The 21,723-nt window shown below is 39.0% G+C and overlaps 1 protein-coding gene across 2 annotated transcripts in view; it reads right to left on the bottom strand.

Annotated features, from left to right (window-relative positions):
- The window catches only part of LOC141018077 (glutamate receptor 2-like), a 55,901-nt gene extending 36,197 nt beyond the window's left edge, over nucleotides 1–19,704 (bottom strand). For both annotated transcript variants that reach the window (XM_073493068.1, XM_073492994.1), the window contains exons 1-12: nucleotides 19,602–19,704; nucleotides 15,162–15,401; nucleotides 13,909–14,030; nucleotides 13,028–13,102; nucleotides 11,443–11,496; nucleotides 10,467–10,625; nucleotides 9,848–10,015; nucleotides 3,297–3,401; nucleotides 3,063–3,170; nucleotides 2,802–2,865; nucleotides 1,430–1,572; nucleotides 225–440 (exon numbers count right to left, since the gene is read on the bottom strand). In XM_073493068.1, coding sequence (XP_073349169.1) covers nucleotides 225–440; nucleotides 1,430–1,572; nucleotides 2,802–2,865; nucleotides 3,063–3,170; nucleotides 3,297–3,401; nucleotides 9,848–10,015; nucleotides 10,467–10,625; nucleotides 11,443–11,496; nucleotides 13,028–13,102; nucleotides 13,909–14,030; nucleotides 15,162–15,401; nucleotides 19,602–19,689 — 1,542 coding nt within the window. In that variant the 5' untranslated portion in view covers nucleotides 19,690–19,704. The remainder of the gene's footprint in view (nucleotides 1–224; nucleotides 441–1,429; nucleotides 1,573–2,801; nucleotides 2,866–3,062; nucleotides 3,171–3,296; nucleotides 3,402–9,847; nucleotides 10,016–10,466; nucleotides 10,626–11,442; nucleotides 11,497–13,027; nucleotides 13,103–13,908; nucleotides 14,031–15,161; nucleotides 15,402–19,601) is intronic.
- Between the last annotated feature and the right edge of the window lie 2,019 nt (nucleotides 19,705–21,723).

The following is a 21,723-nucleotide window of genomic DNA, read 5'->3' on the forward strand; positions in this document are numbered from 1 at the left end:
GTTGTAATTAATAAACCTATATTTACACACGTTGTGCATGTGCACAGATCTGAATCTTATTTTAAGGCTTTAGCTACAACCATTCAGCACATTTCAGGCAGACTATTTATGCATGCCACCAACACACTCACATGAGGAACATCTAACAGCCATGCTGACAGGAAAGTATCTGAGAATTCTTGTGGAAACAAAACACATCGATACACATAAACAGACTGACTTACCAGAAAGAGTACAACACTAACTCCTATATAGGCAAAGACAATGCACATCCAGATTTCATAGGCCAGTGGGTCCAGAAAGGAGAAGACTCCTGGTTTGGATTTCTGTGGCTTTTTGATCATGATGGAGATTCCCAAAGACATGAAGGGTTTGGAGAAATCTATCACCTCTTCACGAACAAGAGTGATCGTCAGGGGAGCAACTGCTATATCTGCTTTCTGATAAAGAGACAAAGATAGAGCGAGAGTGTTTGACAGCGTGATCCATTCATGGACTTGAGCAAGCTGTTGAAAAGAGGAGAAAGAAACGTACAAGACACTTTTTTTTTATCTGGTTTGATGTCAATCCCTGTCTAGGAGGCTGTCCCTTTTCAGCTTAACAGATAATTAGCAAATAGTGGAGGGTCATCCATAAAAGATATAAAAGGTCACACTTGTCTTTCCATCCCTACAGCTGGCATCGATCCCGCATCCTCTTCTTATTTTTGTACATCCAACACTTTCATAGCACATGCAACTCATTCATACCCTACTTTTATTGCTGATGTCAATGACTGACACAACCCTGTTTGTTCAGTGAGTGTTAATGTTAGTTGTAATAAATTACATTTGTTTAAAGTGACTTGGGCAGAACAGAACAGGATAACGCTCAAAAGTTTTAGTCTCATTACTGGCTGACTTCCTCACTCTCTGACTCTCTCCAAGAAATTATACCAACGTGACCAATTTAAACTTATATTAGGATATTATTACAGATTTCTGTGGGTTTAAATATTATTGAAAACATTTTAGGATACTTGAAGTACATAACTAAACAAAACATATAACAAAGGCCTAGTTGTTTCTAGACATGTCAACTAAAAAATACAATATAATAGATATTAAAGAAAATCTTATGTGAATTCCCTTGTCACATTCATTACATGGATGACCTTTTTATGTTGTGACATCAAATAAAATGATGAACCACTATGTCATGGGAATCATGTTAAAATCAAAATGTACAGAAACATAGATTCAAAATGTTCAGTGATCCCTTCATGTATTATGGTAAGCCCTGCATTCAAAAGATAACATGGGATGCCATCTCCAAGGAAAATAGGATGATGAGTCAATGCAGGAATTCAGAACACCTAAGGCTCACCCAAACCTACATTTCTAACTAGTGTAATACTGTTGAATTATTGTGAGTATGTTTTAAATCTTACCCCATACACCAGCTCTCCGACCATACCGTTCCAGATCTTGGTTTCTGCATCTCTTGCTCCATATTTGCCATCTCCCACAATCCTTAGCTGGTAGCGTATACCACAGTGCTTTGCAATCTCAGCAGCCAGGTCAACACAGTAACCTAGCATCAGTCAAAACAAACAAACAAACAAACAAACAAACAAAAAACACAAATGAAGCTGGTTTAACTTATGTGTTATGTGCCAGTGTTTTGTTTTCAGATTTGAGATTTTATTTGTTTTTATTTGTTTAATCTTCGAGTACATTTTGACCAAACATTTAACCATGATTATAACCATTTAACATCAAACACAAGTTTAACACAATTTGTCAGACATCACAAATTTTGTTGGGGGCCCACTTGAATGACCACCTGTGGATGCTAGTGACTCACTATATTGAAAACCTAGCAATATCACTATCACTGAGTGCTGTGTGAAGGGCCAGGTGGAGCAGGGGAAAAGAGCCGCTTAAAGCCAGCTCCTTCTGGAGAATAAACACCTGGAGTCACTTCAAATTCTGCTCTGATCTGCAACATTTACATAATCTGATTTTGAATCGTATGTGAAGTACTCTTTTCAGCCAGTCTGCAAGACACTTATTATCAAATGATCTCAATTGGATGATCCGCATGAAGTTAGAATCAAAGTCTTCATGCACTCTGATAGCTAAACCCTGTCGCGCTAGTAACTGCAGTACAGAAAAGATGGAGAGTAGAGTATTTCTCTCCTGAACTCCTTAGTTTTCTACGAAATATGAAAACATGACTAGAGAGAATCTTTTCTGTAGCTATAGACCAAATCAAAATGTTTGTTTACAATGACTTCCAGGTAGAAACCCCCCGCATAACCGCAATGGTTATTTTTAATGATGCTGTGTATACATCTATTTCATCTAAAATGCATGTTCCACGCTATTATGACTTATTAATAACAAAACTTTTACTAGCGGTTGGTTGGAGACCTAATTTAGCTGTTCGACCACAGACTAAAGAAAAGGACAGCTTAAGTTAACCCAAATGAGCAGTTAGCAGAGATGTGCTGTTGAGAAGATATCAAAGACAAAGCAACACAGTACATAAAATAAGCACAGCAGAAACCTCAGCTAGGTCGGACCACTATATATCTTTAAATGTTACAGTTATGGCCGAATTTATTTGTGTTACCAAATGGTAACACAAATAAACACAAATCTACCCAGAAGTAACTGTTGTTACTGTGACATCCCAGTGATTCAGTATATAATTAATACAGGGCAAGTAAACACAAGTAAATGCAATTAAAATATATATATATACAGTATATTCAGCATTATTAAACACACTCACACACACAGTCTATAAAGACATACCTTCATAGCGGTCATTATCTTGAAACAGTTCAGCATTCTTCTTCAGCATCACATAGGGCGCTTCCTACACACACACACACACACACACACACACACACTTTATTTTATCAGTCGTTTCTAACAATGACTTGCTTAAGTAAGAAGTGAAGTGTGTTTTCCATATTGCCCTGTGACTAATATTAATGACATTTTGGTTTAAAAGTTCAGAAAACACAGCCCTTGTACTTTTGCTCATTCCCACTGCAACTATTGCATCATTACCAGTATGGTTGTAACAATGACTGTCTTGTTTTCCATTCCCATGGTGTCGTTAGGGTATAGGTCTGACTTTGTCACCACCATCTTATCCATCTCATTCCAGTAGCCAATCTAAGGAAACAAACACACGAACACACACACACACACACACACACACATATATTGATCCTTCATATATTTTTCACATATCTACATACCATCACTGTATTCATAATGGCAAATTGATTCTTAAGTTACCTTTACAGGCCCACTGTTCTTCAGCTCCATGACTGTCACTGAGTAGTTGATTCTCTTCCCATACTGGTCAAACTGAATGTTACCTGTTAAGCCATCTACACGCACCTACAGACACACACAGAGACAGTTTTTTTTAGATTCACAGACAAATACATTCAATTAAAAAAAAGTGTGGTTAAACTACTATTATATAAATTAGCATATGTATTGGGTGCCAAGTGACCACGCAATTATTATCTTAAGAAATTTGGAAGATACAGTATATTCAGAGTCATGGAGAACTGGTATGGAAACAGATCAAACATTGCCACAGACATCCTTGAAGAGCTAGAGAAGATACCACTTGTGAAGGGAAACCAGCCAAGGAAAGTCATTGACCTCATACAGTCCATGGAGAAGGCCCTAGCAGATCTCACAGAGCTGGGAAACTCGGGCGCCATAAAGAACCCACTGGTAAATAAATCGATTGAAAGTTACCTGTTAAAAGAGACTGGCTAATGGTTATGCTTGACCATAAAAATAATGTCACTTCAGACAACCACTGTCACATGCTCTTGAAGTTTCTGAAAAATCAGGATGAAATCTATGAGAGAGTGTAACAGCTAAAGATTGTGGAGAGGATGGAGATATCAGACTGTTCGGAAAAGAAATATGAGAGGAAATATGCTTCAACAAAAGCCACAAAGAGCTGGGAGATGTGTGCGGTGATGGAGGGCACAATGACAACATTTTCTTCCGTAGGAAGTTCAAAGGGCTGAAGCTACCTGAAAAAAAAGCTGATTTGAAAAAGCTGGGAGCATGAATAAAAGGTCTTGGATGTCATGATGATGATGAATATTGCAGAGATACTTTCCTATGCAGAAATAAGTGCTGTTAAAGGGAGGAGGCCCCAGACCACCATCACTTTAGTACACTTCTGTCTAAATACACTAAAACAGTGCTTGTCAAGCAAAGTAAACAAACTTTACCCTGGTTTAATGACACCTTATCCCACCTAATGAAGACAAGAGATGCAGCACTAAAAAAATCCTTAAAATCTGGCTTGGAAACAGATCGCCTGATATTTAAAAGCCTTAGAAATAAGGTCATAGGGCAGCTTCGAAAGGCAAAAGCCAATTTCTTTCTTGAGGTAATTAAACAAGCAAAAGGAAACTCTAAACTGTTGTGGAAAGGCATAGATCAACTCAGTGGAAGAGCTCGCCCTAAAAGTGCCCCTATAGAACTTAAATTAAATGGTAGCATACAGACTGACAGTTTAGCTATTGCAGATGGTTTTAATGATTACTTTCTCAACTCTGTTATAGAATTGGGAGGTAATCTCCCTCCAATACAACTCCCTATTGTTCCAACTAATGAGGCAAATGCCATGTTTTTTAAAAATGTAGATGAAGCAAAGGTAAATAAAATTTTATCATCGTTGTCAAATTCAAAGGCCAAAGATATTTGGGGAATTGATACTGTTTGTCTTAAAAAACACAAGAATGTCCTAACTACCTCCATCACTCAAATTATAAATTTGTCACTGAATGAAAACATATTTCCTAGCACTTTGAAGACTGCCATTGTGACTCCTGTCCATAAATCAGGTGACAGACAGGAAGTGAACAACTACAGACCGATCAATATACTTCCGGCTATCTCCAAAGTTATTGAAAAGACAGTTGCTGAACAACTGGTAGCTCATTTAAATAAAGAAAACCTACTGCATCCTATGCAGTTTGGGTTTAGAGCAAACCATTCTACCGAAACTGCATGTTGCTACTTCCTAGAAGTCATTAAAAGCAGCCTTGATAAAGGAGGGGTGGTGGGTGCCTTATTTCTAGATCTACGAAAGGCATTTGATACAGTTGATCATTCAGTGCTTCTCTCAAAGCTGTCATCATTTAAACTTTCAGTTAATGTATTAAATTGGATCCAGTCCTATCTACTCGGCCGCTCTCAGTGTGTGCGGATTAATGATAAAACATCGTCTTTAAAAGCCTGTGTGTTGGGGGTGCCGCAGGATTCCATCTTAGGACCGCTGCTGTTTAGCGCACACATTAATGACCTTCCATCTGTGTGTGATGGAGTAGGGACCCTGATGTATGCGGACGATACGGTTTTGTACACTACTGGGAAAGATCCTGAAGAAGTGGCTGCTAAGTTGTCAATGGCAATGGAAAAAGTTACACAGTGGCTTCAGTATTCCCGTCTCACCCTAAATACTAATAAAACAGTAACCATGTATTTCTCAAACAAGCAACGAAGTACGGTTTTTCCAAATATTTATGTCAATGGAGAAATAATAAAAAATGTTAATGAGTTCAAATACCTGGGTGTGATATTAGATCCCACTCTCACATTCAAAAGCCATATCAAAAAAATGAGCCATACACTAAAATATAACTTATCAAACTTTAGAAACATCAGGAATTCATTAACTGTTGAAGCCTCTAAAACTTATTTCAATGCCATGATTTTGTCTCATTATAATTATTGTATGTCCTGTTGGTCTCAGGCAAGTACATCTGTCTTGAATCCCATCAGGTCACTCCACAAGCAAGCCCTGAAAATCTTAGACAGAAAATCACGACAGTACCATCACTGTGAAATACTTAAGAAATATAAAATGCTTAGCTTCGATAACTTAATGATGTATTCTGATGTCCGTTTAGTGTACAAAATAATCCATAATGTTGCTCCTCCCCCATTGAAAATCTTTGTTAAACTCCGTTCTGAACACTCCATCAGAGCTTCAAGATCTGTCTCAAGTGGAGATTGTAACATGCCTAAGCGTAGCTCTGCCTTTGCCCAATCTGCTTTTTCTTTCAAATCTGTTAAATCGTGGAACAATCTCCCAACTAATCTGAAACTCTGTACAGACTTCAACGTTTTTTCCCGGGACATCAAAAAATGGATCCTAAGTAACCAGTCATGTCAGCATTAATCTTAAACCTAAATTATTTTTAACTTTGTCAAAGAATGAAGTATTTTAATAACTGTATGTTTCTATTTCATTCTGATATGAAATATGTTTTACACCTGTTAGTAATGAGTGTTAGTGATGTGTGAGCGGGCGTATATATGCATATCTGTATGGATGTTTGGTCTGTTATGTAAGTTGACAATTTTTGTCCTTTCTCTTTTTGTTCTTACTCACCTGCCCAGGGACTACGGATGGAAAGTAGCTAGTAAGCTAAATCTGGTACAAAGCATCTTCTCTCATCTCAAGACTTATGTTATTTTGTACATTGTCCCTGATACAAATAAACTTATTAAATTAAATTAAATTAAACTTTCTCTGCTCAAAGTAGAACAAAAAAGAGGTGATGAGGAAAAGAGTGGAAAAGGCAGCAGAGCTAAAAGCAACTAGCAGGAACAAGAGGAGTTCTTGTCTGAACTTTCCCCAAACATGGCGAAACGGTGCAGAAACGCTTTCACCAACAAATCAACAGCAACAAGCAAGACAAGTAAAGACCAGTCTGAACTTTTGGAGAGAAATGGCCTGTGTTAACTTCCAGTCATCATGATGCTGATGGAGGTCACTGCAAATGCAGATCAGAAGATAGGGACCCTGATCGACCTTGCATCAAACACTATCTACATCACGCATAAGGTGAACATTGAAAGATATGTCCTTAGAGTCGGAGCCAAGACTCCTAAAGCGACGGAGAGGGCTCATGAACTTGTCTGCTACAGCCATGATGAAATCGCCAAAGTGCACACAGTTATTGAACTCAGAAGTTGCAGAAATTCTTCCCAGAGATCAAGTTTGAGGAATTGAAGAGGCCAGAGGAAGTTGAACTTCTCATTAGCCACCATGAGGGAAGACTTGCTCCACAAAAGGCGAGAGTTGTTGGAGACATTCTCTTGTGGGACAGTCCATTGGGAAAGACAGTGGGTGGAGTACACCGCTGTTTTAGGAAGTAGAGGTCACAGCACACGAGTCCAAAAAGCACTTTGCTCTCTCAGAGAGAACAGCTGCTATCAACTATGAGAAAGTTAGCAACAGAAGGTTACAACAGGAGGATGGAGCTCAGGCCAAGTTTACAGCTGCCAGTAACCATGAGTTTCTGGAGTGGTGGGAACAGTGTAATACAGCTTTTCCACCAAAATTAGTGGGTCTACAAGGATTTTTTAAATGCGGGTCAACCCACTAAAAATCGCCTATTCCCTCTTCCCACAGGCAAGGCAGCCCCAGCTAAACTGGAAGTCAGTCAGCTCGGTTTAGCTTTTTTGGTTCAAAACACCACTGAGCACCTGTCATAGGAATGAACGGGGCTCCACCTCCAACACTGGGTTAGGGTAGGGCAAATTGGTCTAAGGGTAGGGGGCCAAATTAAGAACGATTCGAAGACACCACAAATCAGCAAAGAAAACGAGTTCTTCGCCCATTATGGGGAAAGAAAAGTCCTCTGGTTTTCCCTCTGATGTGCTGCAGCTGCTCTGCAATGCAATGCTTATGGACACTTATGCAAGTTTTGTTTGTAGTTAGCAGATAATGTTACATCTTTTTATTCATTTTCTGTTCATTTTTTTTGTTGTTGTTCAATCTTAAAGATGTCATATTTTGCTGATTTCCAGGTTCATACTTTAATTTGGGGGTTCTAGTACAATAGATTTACATAGTATTATTTTCAAAAAACACATTATTTTTCTGATATGATGCATTGCTGCAACATCCCTTCTCATTCTGTGTCTTGAACACTCCGTTTTAGCTACGAAGTGGGATACCTCACCTCTTTTCAATCTTTGATGAGCGTTGCACATGTGCATTACTTAATGGGCAGGATGTAGCCAGTCAGAGGCAGAGTAGGGTGGATCATGCTGAGCAAGGTAGTGAGATCCAAGGACGTTATAATTGATTCAAAACAACACCCCTACAGCTGGTAAGCATGGCTGCGGTACAGCCGTATAGAATTTCTAATATATATATAAATATATATATTTATATAATGCTGCAGTTTAGCAGTGTTTCTTTGCTACAATGTTCAGGAATGATTATTATGTCAAGGAACACTGACTTATCTCTTGTACTACAGTATACTTGTATCATCTGACTGGTACTAATTAATTTTATCTTACTGCTCTCAACTTAATTTTCTTCTTTTCTGATTCTGAGGCTGCCCCCCAAAAACAGAAACACACAAAAACTGTGTTGGTTTTAAATAATTTCCCTACACACTGATTGACTGGGGTCTCCAACCTGCAAGCTGCTCTTCAAGAAGAACCTACAAGGCCATAGCAGCGCTAATGACATTATATTTGTAGCAACATGTTACATGTATGTTACCACAAACTTTCACATAAATGTGTTAAAATTAAAAAGATTCACAAAATGGAAGCTGTAATAATTATTTTCCTATCAAAATAAGTGTTAAATAGCTCTATATTCCAACAGCAATCACTGTTATAAGTGAATGGTCAGTGACCCATGTCTTTCCTCCCCCCACTCATGCCGTAAAAGAGAATCCCTAACCCACTTTATCCAACCAGGCAAGAGACCTAGATAAAGACGCTTCCCTGTCTGCTCATGAACACGATAAAAGCAGGATCCTTCTGTTTACGGGCAATGGCAGAACAGGGTTAGCTATCAATTTCAAGTGTCTTAGTGACGGCCCAGACTACCACTCCAAGCATAGAAAAACACTGGAAGAAAAGAAAGAGGCGAAGAGAGCTGCCTTGAAAAAGAAATTAGTAGGGCAAGTGTGGTGACATGGAGAGGAGGGAGGGGATTGCTATTGCAGCACAAGTTAACCTTGAATGCTTACAGCAGTTTAAAGTAAACTAATATTACTCCATTACAGAGGGTGCTGCTGAGACAGGTGTGCAGCTGAGCATGCCTACCGCTAATGCTGCATATAGCCCTGAGGCTTTTAGGAACAAGATACTGTCCACCTTATGAGAGGCCTTTGTCAGCATGCTGGATACAGAGGTCAGGGCCATTCTGGAAAACAAGCTGGCATCTTTTGGGTCTGAAATTAAGGCTGTTTAAACTGAGCTAAAGAAGTTTAAAAAGCCAATGTGTCAGAACATTAAATTGCATAGCGTGTCGCTGCAGTGCTGAGGGGAGAAACTGGCCAGCAAGAATCAGTTACTACAAAACAAAAGCTAAGACCTAAAGGCAAGGTGGAGGAATCATGCCAGGATAACTGGTGTACCAGGGGGACCTGATAGTTACACTTTCTGTTTCCATGCTGCTGCAGCGAGCATTTTATCCGAGGGAGGCCCCACTACTGCTGGAAAGGGCCAACAACACGCTAGAACCAGTGCCCTGACAGGCAGGGACATTGCCTCTGGGCATTTCCTGTCAAGACTTATAGTTGCTGGAGCCCTCTGTATTAGCAGCCCCACTGAGCCAACGCAGCAAATGAATGAATGATCAGGGCTGCATTCACCCAAGGCTAAAGATCCTGACATCTTGGAGGTCTTAGCTTTCTAACAGCAATTACACACAGAAGAGTTTTCAGTGCAGTCTTTATTTTCAGCTTAATTTCTCAAATGTCTTCCTCACAAAAGCAAACACTGACCACAATCAGCTTTAATAGAACAGGGTTTAAATCCATGGTTACCTGTTTGAGGGCACGTTCAATCTCCACTCCCTGTGCCCAGGGCACTGCTGGATTGGCTAGGCAGTCCCCACTGTTGCCACGACGACTCATGTCAATTCTCTGCTTGTGAAGGAAGCGGAACGCCTCAGTCATCACATGAACAGCATCATAGGTGAGGGCTGAGGTATACTGAAAGACAAAGAAAAAATGGCAAAGATCATTATATGCTCAAGCTTAATTTCCACCTTTCAGTGCTGAGCTGAGATAACAAAAATATTGGCACATTTTCCTTGTCCTTGGCTGTGTGGTTCTGGTAGAATGACCCACGTCTTACAGTCATCATTCACTGGGATGACAGAAAAAAGTCAAACCCTCAATATTCTAGACAAGATCAGGGATCTTCCAAACATAAAGGGCCCCATTTCAGAAGAAACAGACATGGTTCCGATATATCTATTCTCAACGCAAAGTATGAGACCCAGTTTCCACCAAAATGCCAAAAGCTCACTTTACACTGGTTAATTTGAATGAACCTCTCACCTGTTTGGGCCTCACAAAGCAAAGAGAATTTCAAGGTCAGGAAAATAGAAAAAATGGATTGGACTTCCATATGAACTAATGTTGAATGAGCAAATCTTACTCTGATCCGTGAATCAGCTCCAGGATACTCCTTCTCTTCCAGAGCCTCCCATCGTTGATCAAACTTGGCCACCACAGGATCATCAAAATCTACTATCTGAAAGCCAGACACATTTGCACCTCCATACTGGATTTTGGAGAGGTCGCCATCTACAAAGCCCTGGAACAAGATCGACAACGTCATGAACAAAAAGGAAAAAAATCAGTTTGAGGCTTTGTATTTACATTTACGCTCTTGTACAAATGTTTGTCATATCTTATTTTGGGTCAGGACCTAATGGAGCCCAGGATCATGCAGGGCCATGCTGTCAGTCTCAAGAATTTTACCCACATATTCATCAAAACTGTAATAGGGGTATCCATGTTTTACTGTATATCAAGGTGAAAAACAGTGATGGTTAACACCACCAACAATTTCTATTACCATAACTACCATCTTGTTCAGAGGGTGTTATTAACATATCATAGCACCCCTGCCATCAGCGGCAGTTGGATTGTGCTTAGCCACATACTGTGTGTGTGTGTGTGTGTGTGTGTGTGTGTGTGTGTGTGTGTGTGTGTGCGTGTGTGTGTATAAAAATGATTGGCTGTAAATGACTTGCAAAAACCATTTTGACATACTCTATACTCAATTAAAACCATTACAAAGACAGTACATTTAATGTTTAACCTCATCAATTTCATGATTTACTGAATTTTGTAATATATGTTTTTCTGAGCAGTCACCAGTCGGTCAAAGATCACCTAATGCCAAATCATCTACGTTGCTTATGAGCCTTACCACTACAGCATTTTTTGCCAGCCTATTATCTTTTTGTAAATATGTGTGCCTGTTACCTGCCCTTCTGCGGCAGCTTACTTTGATGTGATTGCTTACTCCAGCAGGTTAATGACTGTAAACCTGCTATTTGACAGCTGATCGAGCAACGTTTGATCAGCATTTGGTCAAGTTAAACCAGAGAAAAACAGGGACTCACCAAGTTAGCGATGATATAGTGGTATCCTTTCACATGCCTGCCTATAGTGATCACCTGATGGGAAAAGGTTGCAAAGTGTGTTAAAAAAATGGTCATGAAAATAAAAAAGCATGCTAAAAAACAGTTTTTTATTTATAATTACACAAAATAATTCAATTTGAACATCCTTAGTGTTTACTGGACAGTGACACTATGGCCTGCTAAAGTCACGTTTTGATTGTTTGTAGCACTGAATAGGAAAGAGAGCCACATTTATTAGCAGTTATTTATTGATAACGGTTATCAAAGTTAAAGATAGCAAAAATCAAACCTGTTAAAAGAAAGTGTTATCAGGCATCTTGGTCACTATATGAGTCATCAAATTGCAATAGAGTCAGCAACAGTCTAGTGACACCATGCAGAACACCTCTAAACCATTTTGTCTGCTTATTGTTGGATAGAGATTGAAACCCTTGTCTTGTTTTCAGTCGTCACATCTGGACAACACCAACGTTTGTCCTTTTCAGTTACTGGAATGTCTGTTCTGTCTGTCCTTTTCACGTGGAATTCTTTTGGCCACATCAGGCAGTGGAAGAGACAGACATTTGGATTTCCCTGTTAAAGTGTATACCAAAGCAACTCTGACCTATAAAAATATCAGCAATTTTCAGAGCTCCTGGCGAGAGCAACTTGCAAACCGGTCTCAGGTCAGACAAATGGACAAATTCAAAAAGAGCAATTCCAGAGACAGATACCACGGCTCATTTTGGAAGGTTGGGGGCTGGTTCTTTATCCTCATGGGACATGAAGCCTATATTTTGGACTCTTCTCATGGGGAAGGAGCCAGAGCTGCTATGCAAATAAAAGAAATACCAAGCAGAGAAAGTTGGGGAATAACACTCCTTGATAGGGGTTAATCTGTCTCCTATGAAGGACTTACAGACCTACAAAGTGTGAATTCTGAGGAGCCTCCAGGCTAGCTGTTGCTAGCTTAATAGCTTTAGTTTCTCCCAGCAGATGGGAGGATTTTTTTTATATCACTGTAAGTTCCAGGGAGAAGTTCAGTGTGTTTGACTTTCTTGAAGAATATCAGCGGGATCTGAGCAAAAATCCTGCATTACTACCTAAGATTTGGGCCTGAGAGCAATTTATTAAATCTGCAATGAGAACTCAACGTCATCTTCCTACCTTCTTATATAGCACAAAATTGCGTTCCATCGCAGGGAAATACAGTATACAATGTGATTTGTAGATAAGGAAGCAGGTTATAAAGTCTGGTGTACAGGTGCTGACAAACATTGAAAAAACAACTACAATAAAGTTAACCTCAGTAAATGTACAGGAAGAAGTGTTTTTCTTTTTTAAGCCATAACACATAATACATAATGCAATTTGGTTGAATAATTTAGCAACCATAAGGCGCCAGATTACCTAAGAGGACATTGGGAAATGGTACTATATTTGACAGCGACATACTGCAGAGAACAGATCTTAAGCCTGTTGAAGGGGTAGAAGAATCTTGGTGAAGGATGAATATGATTATCTATATAATTTGATAATTTATTCATATAAGTAGTAATAGTAAGTGTGACCAATTGGGACCAACCTGTTCCATGATGTCTTTGACTTTGTCTTGTTCACAATCCAAGATAATGCGGCGCTCCTTACGGATCTCCAGGTCCTGAAAAACAGATATTTTCAAGTATTAAACATCAAAGTCATGTTTTTTTCATTATTTGATAAATAACTAAATTCTGTGCTAAAACTTGGAATAATGATGTTTGACCATAGCAGCATCTTCAAGTCGTATGTCACCCTCTAAGCTTGCGCTGTCATACTGAGAAGAAAGTTTGAGAAGATGCAAGGCCACTGACCCAAGTGTACATATGTTAAAGAGTAGAGTGGCTACTTTAAGGAAAAGGGCAGTGTGTATTGTGTGGATGGTTAAGTTAGAGAGCAACGGTGGCTGTGAAGTACAGAAGCCTAAAACTAAAAAAGAAAACCTTTGCTTCCATCGTATACAATCATGGCCAAAAGTTTATATCCACTTGTAAAGAACATGTATATCATGGCAGTCTTGAGTTCCAATGATTTCTACAACCCTCATTTTTCTGTGATGGAATGAGTGGAACACACTACTTTGTCACAAATGAATTAAATAATGATATTATTATAGGTCTTCTGAAAATGTGACCAAGTCTGCTGGGTCAGAAATATACATAAAACAAATCTAATGACCAAATTAACTGCAAGGTTAACTTCACTGTTAAACCTGGAAGAGACAGTCCATAGCACACTGGGTCAACAGGCACTCCAAAATATCCCATGGGCACTGCACTATTGAGCTTGAAATGTAATCTGTGGTAGTGGAGTAAGCCATGCACCAACTTTTTGACCATTGTGTCTGTTTTTGTGCATCATGGGGTTTTAAAAATGCTTGGTGGTAGTAAGAGGATGTAGTGCTGTGTGTGAACAGAATACCAGTACCTGAAACAGGGAGCGGTAGGCTTCATCCTTACTCTCATCTTTCAGGTTGCCTACATTTATCGCTGTGACGACCCATTTTTTCTCTGCTGCAGTGTCTAGTATTACCTGAAGAGTAGAAAGACCTACACAAACAAATACACAAACAAAACATGATGAGTTAAATTAGAATGTATGTCGATTTACTGTGAAGTTATAAAGAACAGCATCAAAGGTTAATCAGAAATACATCCCTTTTGGAATTGCTGGCATTTTTCAGTGCATACTAGGCAGGGTTGGGGTTCCACAGCATTTCAACACAATTGACGCTCCTTATATGGATTTTTGCTGCAGGACGGTACCCCCGCGGGTCTCCAGCTGCACTTTGAGGAATAAGAAACTACACCGGACTTCTCATCAGCATGAGGGTGAGTCGATAATGAATGAATTTCATTCTAGAGTGAACTATTCCTTTAAGATATATACAGAGTTTTATGATGATTGGGCCAATGGTTATTGAGTTATGGTCAATTTATTCTAAGCCCCGCCCTTTGCATGGATATTTTGATTGAAAGCGGCCAATCAACAAATGTTGCTCATTTATGGAAGAAATATGTATCTCTGACCCACAATGCTGTATACCCAATTTGTTCTTGATTAAGACAAATTTGAAAAAATAGATTTATGCTATTTGGCATAAAATCCATCAAGGCAGGCGCCTCATGCACCCTGAGACTTTATTGTAGAGCACTTCACGCTCGACTTGAGTGTCCAATTTCAACTTAATCAGACTAACTGGCTTTGGCCTTTGAAAATTGCATATGTAAAAGTGCTACCATGTAGCCCATGTGGCTCACATTTCTTGGGAAGCATTTGCACACCATTTCCAGTTATTGGACCCAGTTTCATCTGTCTACCGTATTCCAGCTGAGCCGCAGCATTAAGACAAATAATTATAAACTGACACAACAACAATAAAGTTCTAATTCTTTAGGTTTGAACCCCTAAATATGCTATATAGCAGATATATCAGTATTGGTGTATTTATAAAAAGAAATGTCAAAAACAAGTTTGAGGTGATTTATCAACAGCATTGCCATTAGATTGTTTGTGTACGGAGACTGTAAAATCAGTATCCCGTCAGTACCTATCTTAGGTGTTTAAAACTGAGGGGACCCTTCAATTGGAGTTGTGTTAGAAGTCAGAACGCAGATGTTCTATGTATTGCCATAACATGCTCACATGCTCTATGTAATAAATAATAAGACTCTCATTACCTCTGTCACTGTCGTACAGATAGGCAAACTTTTCCCATTTGTAGTACTCCACTAATGAAACTAGTGGCCCCTTGATATCCGGCCTCATCTGGAGAACAAACTGATTCATTCCTTCTGCTGGGAAAGAAGGTGTGATGAAGGAGACATGAAGTGTCTCACAGAAGGATGTGATGGTGTTAACCGACTTCTTGTCATAGAAGCCAAAAATGGCGTAGACACCTCGGGAGAACTGGGAGCAAACTAGGAAAAAGAGAAAAAGCAACATTTTAATAAACGTTAAACAAACACAGACAAAAAGAGAGGACAAAACTCAGACAGGCAGGATTTAGATAAAAGCCTATACATTGTGAAAGGAGGGGTGTTCTTGTGCTCAACACCTATGATGATACCTACATTATGAATGTTTAGCTCATTGTTAGGCTTTTATGCAGCTGATAATTAAGCAAATTATACATCTGATGTTGATACATTATGGTGTCTTTGATATACACATCAGCTGCATATCAGAATATTTTTAGAAAAGGTGTGAATTAATTGGGATGCAAATAAGTAGCCTAAATTAATTATATAATTATACAATCAGACCTGCAGGTCTCCATCCTTATTTCAGAGAGTAGAAGTAGATTTTTCTTTTTTTCTAAAATAGTCATACGCCAGAAATCCAGCACCACACCAGAGTTCTTTAACACCTGGGCAAAATAGCAGCAGCACAGGTGTATTGCTGCCCCGACAGGTCAGTTGTATAACTCAATTGGATGCTCTCTGTCTCAGAATCTCCTGTCCAAATTGCTAACCCGCCACTGTGGCTGGTGGGTTGATCAAATTCACCACTTCATAAATTTACCTGCATGTGGCCAGTGGGGGATGCTAACTTCCCACCCTGCTATCAACTATGGATGACAATAAAGTAAAGAAATGTCCTTTTGATTAGTGATCGGTATCAGCCAATACTGCTTCCAGCAATCGGCGATCGGTGATCTGTGATTGGCCCAAAAAATCCTGAGCAGGGCACCATTCACTATAAGAGTTTTATAAACCAATGAAAAAAAGGTCTTAATTATGCTGTTATTAACCCATATATAGTCTTATTAATGCAACATGTTAAGCAACATTGATAAGCAGTTTATGAAATAGTTTCTAGTAAGTAGTTATAAATGTAATACAATAATAAATGAATAAATAAAATAAATCTTATTATTAACCCATAGTCTTATTTAAATTAATAAGCATCTTATAAAGTATTATAAGTGGCTTATTAACTATTAACCAACTCTTTTTACAGGGACCTCAAAATAAAGTGTTACTGTTTGTTTTGTTTATTTCATTTGAACATATATCAAAACTTTGAACCTGTAACCTGTAGGACTTCCTGATAACAACTGTTCCTCTGAACACCTCCATAATTACATAAGATAGGCATATTGTCTTTGTGAAGTAAATGTGTTAGTCACAGTATTTGCACATGATATGTCTTTGTAGCAGGTGCAAGCCAATAGTGTAGAAAGCAGAATGAGGACTCCATGCAATAACTGCTATTTCAGTGGACTGCACTTTCCTTAAATAGCAGAGCTTTGAGCCTCAGGCCATCATTACATCATGCTCTGATGAAGGCAGAGGATACTGCATCCATGAGTCCTCATTCCCATTGCTTCAAATGTGTGCAGTTTGGAATGTGATATGATTCTACACTCACCCAGTTAAAAATGACTGAATCTTTTTTATTGTGCAAATTTATCACACCATATTAATTTCAAACCAAATTAATATCAAAGGTTTGTGGCCTGAGCCCACCACTAAAAATCCCATAACATATGCCTGTAGTGAGGTGTATAAAAGCAGAGTTAAAGCAGTGTGCTCTCCTGCTGACGGTATGATGAAGATATGTCATAGATGCTGAAAGACTGACCTAGTCCTTATTATCCCTCATCATTTTTCTACTCATGCTACAATTTGATCAACCTCCACAAGTTGTATTTTTGCAACACATTTCTCAGGGCAAACAGGAATGACCCAGACTCGAAACCCTTATGCTGCTGTGTGTCTGTGTGTGTGTGTGTGTGTGTGTGTGTGTGTGTGTGTGTGTGTGTGTGTGTGTGTGTGTGTGTGTGTGTGTGTGTGTGTGTGTGTGTGTGTGTGCGTGTGTAGAGAGAGAGAGAGAGAGAGAGCACAATCCCTCTTGCAGGCAGTGCATAGAGATAGATAAACTAGTTATACATATCAGATCTAGTCAAGAGTGTAGCCTGGTTCCAGACCTCTGAGTCACTGGCCACCCCTCTGATTTGTTCATTGATTTAAATAGGTCTGGTCCATTTTCCTAGATTGCTAGCGGTTTAACTGATTAGTGAGTCATTATATTATCCATATTAAACATTTGGTGAATATAAAGCCCTTTGGCTAACTTACTCAGAATTTTTAAACTCCTTTTAACTTTCCATTACACCTGAGGAGTTTCCAACTGCCTTGGATACATTACCTTACTTATACTATTACTAATACCGTACCGTAACCGTACACTGAAACAACCTCCTATAACAAGGTAGTAAATGACAGAAATGCACTCTTTATGTAAACACATACCCTGTTTTTAATATCTTGTTTCTCTGCATGAAGTTTCAAAGAAACTACACGTTACAAGTGTTCATTCAATTATTCAATTCAATCTGGCAGACAAGAAATGTAAAAACAAGTGAGAATTTTATTTATTCGTTTTTTCTGTATCCATCAATGATTGAAAAAAAGACGTTTGTTTTCCCATCTTCGCTTGAAAGGGAAAATCGAATAAATAAGGAAACAAAAACAAAATAGAAAGACAAATCTATGTTTTTCTTCATTTGTATTATTGGCTCTGCGCAGTGCCAACACCATGACCTATGCAAATTGGACTACGCCTTAGTGAGCATTTATACATGTGCACTGGCATGTCTGTGTTGCTGGCGGCGGTGAGCGGATTGCCAGCTGTACTTTTGCCTTTAAACACACTATCTCCTTTTGCTCACATCTGTATCTCTGGGCTAGAGAGCAGACAGGCAGTGTCTGCAGGGAGGGCTACCTCTCCACATAAACCCGGCCTGAGTGACTTGGTTTTCAGCGTTGAGGGGCAGCCTGCCCTTCGGGCATTCAGCCTGTCCACTCTCTTTCGCCCAGAGAATCTCCAGCAGCGAAGAGAGGTTCCGAAGGAGGAGTATAACCCAAGAGGAGCAGCAGCCGGTTGGTCAGGAGGGACTGTAACAGCCAATGAGTGTAGTAGGTTTACTGGGGAAACTACAGGTCACTGTTGCAGAGCAGACAGGTTGCATGTCCTTGGGTTACCTTTTTTATTAGGTTTTCCCTTTCAAGCGGAAGATGAAAAAAAAAAAGTCTATTTTCAATCTTTGGTTGATACAGAAAAAAACAGACGAAAATCTCACTTGTTTGTTCATTTTTCATTTGCACGATCGAATTGAATAATTGAATGAACAGATGATACATGGACCCTGAAGGCGTAGCACACCTTACTTTTCATGAGCATCTTAATCCAAATACCAAGTGTGCTTGATATGATCACAGATTTAAAATTGGCATTTTGTACAATTTGGCACCACAGCACTATCATAAATACAAAACCCAGCTCTCTAACAGTTTGTCAGATGTAATGTAGGTGCTAACGATAAACAAAACTCATTACTGCATAACGATGTTATGTGTTTAAAACGTGTATCTTGAGGTAAACATGGATATAAAGCCGTGGTCCAACCCTTTCACTTAAGTCACACAGTGCAGAAACAAGTGATGAGGACAGAGTGGCTGTACATTACAAGACACTGTATCGTCAAAATGATTTCAAAGTTGTTAATTCAAGGTCAGGAAGAGTTATATAATGTTGCTTTAAGTAGTGGGACCTCATATGACCTGCCACTAGGGACATCATTGTCAACCGTAAAAGCTAACTAGAAATGAGAAGCTTAGTGTTGTTTAAAAAAATCTGTGTATTACGTCAGCATGTCATAACCCAAAGTCACTCATTCCGGTAACCCAAATCATTTTTCATACACTTATTTTCACCTTGATATGCAGTAAAAATGCTGCAATGAACAGCCTATTTGTTTACAGGAGAGTACATGAAAGAATGATTTGGCTTTTGATTGGCTCTTGTTGATACAGCTTCATTAAAATATGGCAGGATCTGTTCTGATACCAATCCTTGGGATATCACTTTGAATTATATCTTTTACAGATTAGCACATTTTCTTGACCAAATAAAGAATAACAACAGATGAAATACTGATATTGACTCAGAATACAGCCCATTGGTCAGGCTCTGTACTTGTAATACTAATAATTTTTTAATGTCTCAAAAGCATAAGAGCATCTAATAATTATCTGCTACAATAACTGTAATAGATAACATCAGTAGTATATCAAACTGTGTTCAGAACAGAATTAAAAAAAACTGATACTTACAGCAGTTAGTGACAGCAAAGCTGTTGGCCACCTCCAGGTTATCTATGTGTGGAGTCAGTCTGAAATCTGCCATCCCAAACTGAACCATGCCAACTCTGAATGCACTATACTCCTGGTCTGCACCCCTGGGGAATAAACCACCTGAGACAGACACACAAACAGACAGGGCCACGGTCAGATGGACAAGAAGAGAGGAAAAGAAGAAGACCAACAGCAGAATTGTTATTTCTATTCACAACATAGATCATAAAAAACTATGATTACACAGTTTTCACTAGGAAACAGCAAATCAAAACATTTTTCAGCTTTTCAGTAAATCGACTCTAAACTGTACACTATGATCAGGTAAGGTTGGACTGGCCTCTCAATGTCTTCTGCCACTCTGCCCCAAAATAAGTAATGGCCCCACGCAGCATCATTACTGCAATAGGGTGGAGGCGCTCAAGATCATTTGGAGTTTAATTCTAACACCAATGAGTTTGTGTGTTCTCTAACAACCACCAGGTAGCATTTGTGGAAGGTGGTGGAGCCTCCATAGGACACCCATGGAATCCCCACTGTTTACTGTCACAGACAACTTACGTTCTGCATGATTGTGCTGCAGTTGATGCCATACCAGTAAGGGTGCCCTGATCAGAATTTTAGGGGCCAATCACTGATTGCTGGGAGCAGTATCGGCCAATACCGATTACAGATCAAAAGGACGTTTCTTTACTTTATTGTCATCTGTAGTTGTTAGCTGTTGTTAGAATTTTTCTTCCACCACCACTGGCTGAAAAGAAAAATGTAATTTCCAACACTGTTAGTTATTAGTGGCATAGTTTAGTTTAGTGGCATTAAAATGTTGAGGAAATAAATAATTATATTAATTTTACATTGATTTAAAGAAATAGGTTTAAAAGAAAATGAATTGTTGACTGTAAACTGTAAAAAAAAAAAAAAAAAAAAAGTAAGTGGGACAAAGAATTCAGTAACACAGAATTTAGAAAAGATTCTGTCTCAGTGTCAGTTGTCTCAGTCTTTGTACTGAGGTCTTTGTTCCCTGAAGCCACTCCTCCACCACCTGCTCACTGCTTGTATCTGGTTACTTTCATCTCTGACAGAAGATTAATAAAATGTACACTGATGTAAAGTGTCTGTAACTCCAAACTCAAAGTTGCCCGTACTCAGCTAAAGTACTTCAGTACATTCATTTAGTGTAAACTTGTTGTGTTGTCACATTAAACTGCAGTTCACTGTTAACACTTCATGTTCCTCTGAAAAGAAACCCTGTCCTGCAGTGTGCCTCTGCTGTAAGCCATTAGCTCAGTCAGCTGTAAGCTCCGTTAGCTGTTAGCTCAAAAAGAAACTGCCGTTGCTTGGTTTTCCCACTCGGGAACACAGACAGACAGAAATACTATACTTATCACAAACAGACATCCCAAATGATAAATTGCAGTGACTACTTCTGACTCCAACAGAGCGCCTCTTCTCATGCTGTTACTGTAGTTATCTCTCTCTCTGCAGCGCTGTGTCAGAGCTGGTTGCAAACACTGGCTCGTACTCTGCACTAACAGTCCATCTATCCCTTCAGTCACAAACAGCTTGCTTGCTAGCAGCGCATAGAGAAACTGTCTCATGTGTTTATCTGATCGGCTCTTCTGATCCGGTTTTATCGAGACCACTGATCAAACTATTTACAACGTATATCTGCCGATAATGATAGCAGCAGTTTGTCATTAAGCTTCATTGATTATCATTGTAACATTTAATAACATTGACCGAGGGACCTTCGGTGGCTCAGCTATTATAGAGTCAAATCGTGGCCCAAAGGTTTGTTAAGTAATTGAAAAAATTAAATTTTAAACTGAAAGTTTAAGCACAGTATAGAAAAAATAAAGCAATGTATTCAAACTAAAAATAGGTGAAGGAAAAGGTTTTTTTCAATTTCTATTGAATTTTGATACAATTCTTGAATTCTTTTGAATAAATTATTTATTTTCTTTTTTCAGTCTTCAGTCTTCACGTCTGATTGTTTCAGTTGCAGATTTAAGGTTTTCAGATTCATCATAATTCTTTTTTTTTACTTTCAACTCTTATTTTTGGGTTTCAGATTTTTTTTCTTCACTTTCGGGAGGCGTGG

Source organism: Pagrus major, chromosome 1 (assembly GCF_040436345.1).
Source record: "Pagrus major chromosome 1, Pma_NU_1.0".
NCBI classification, from domain to species: domain Eukaryota; kingdom Metazoa; phylum Chordata; class Actinopteri; order Spariformes; family Sparidae; genus Pagrus; species Pagrus major.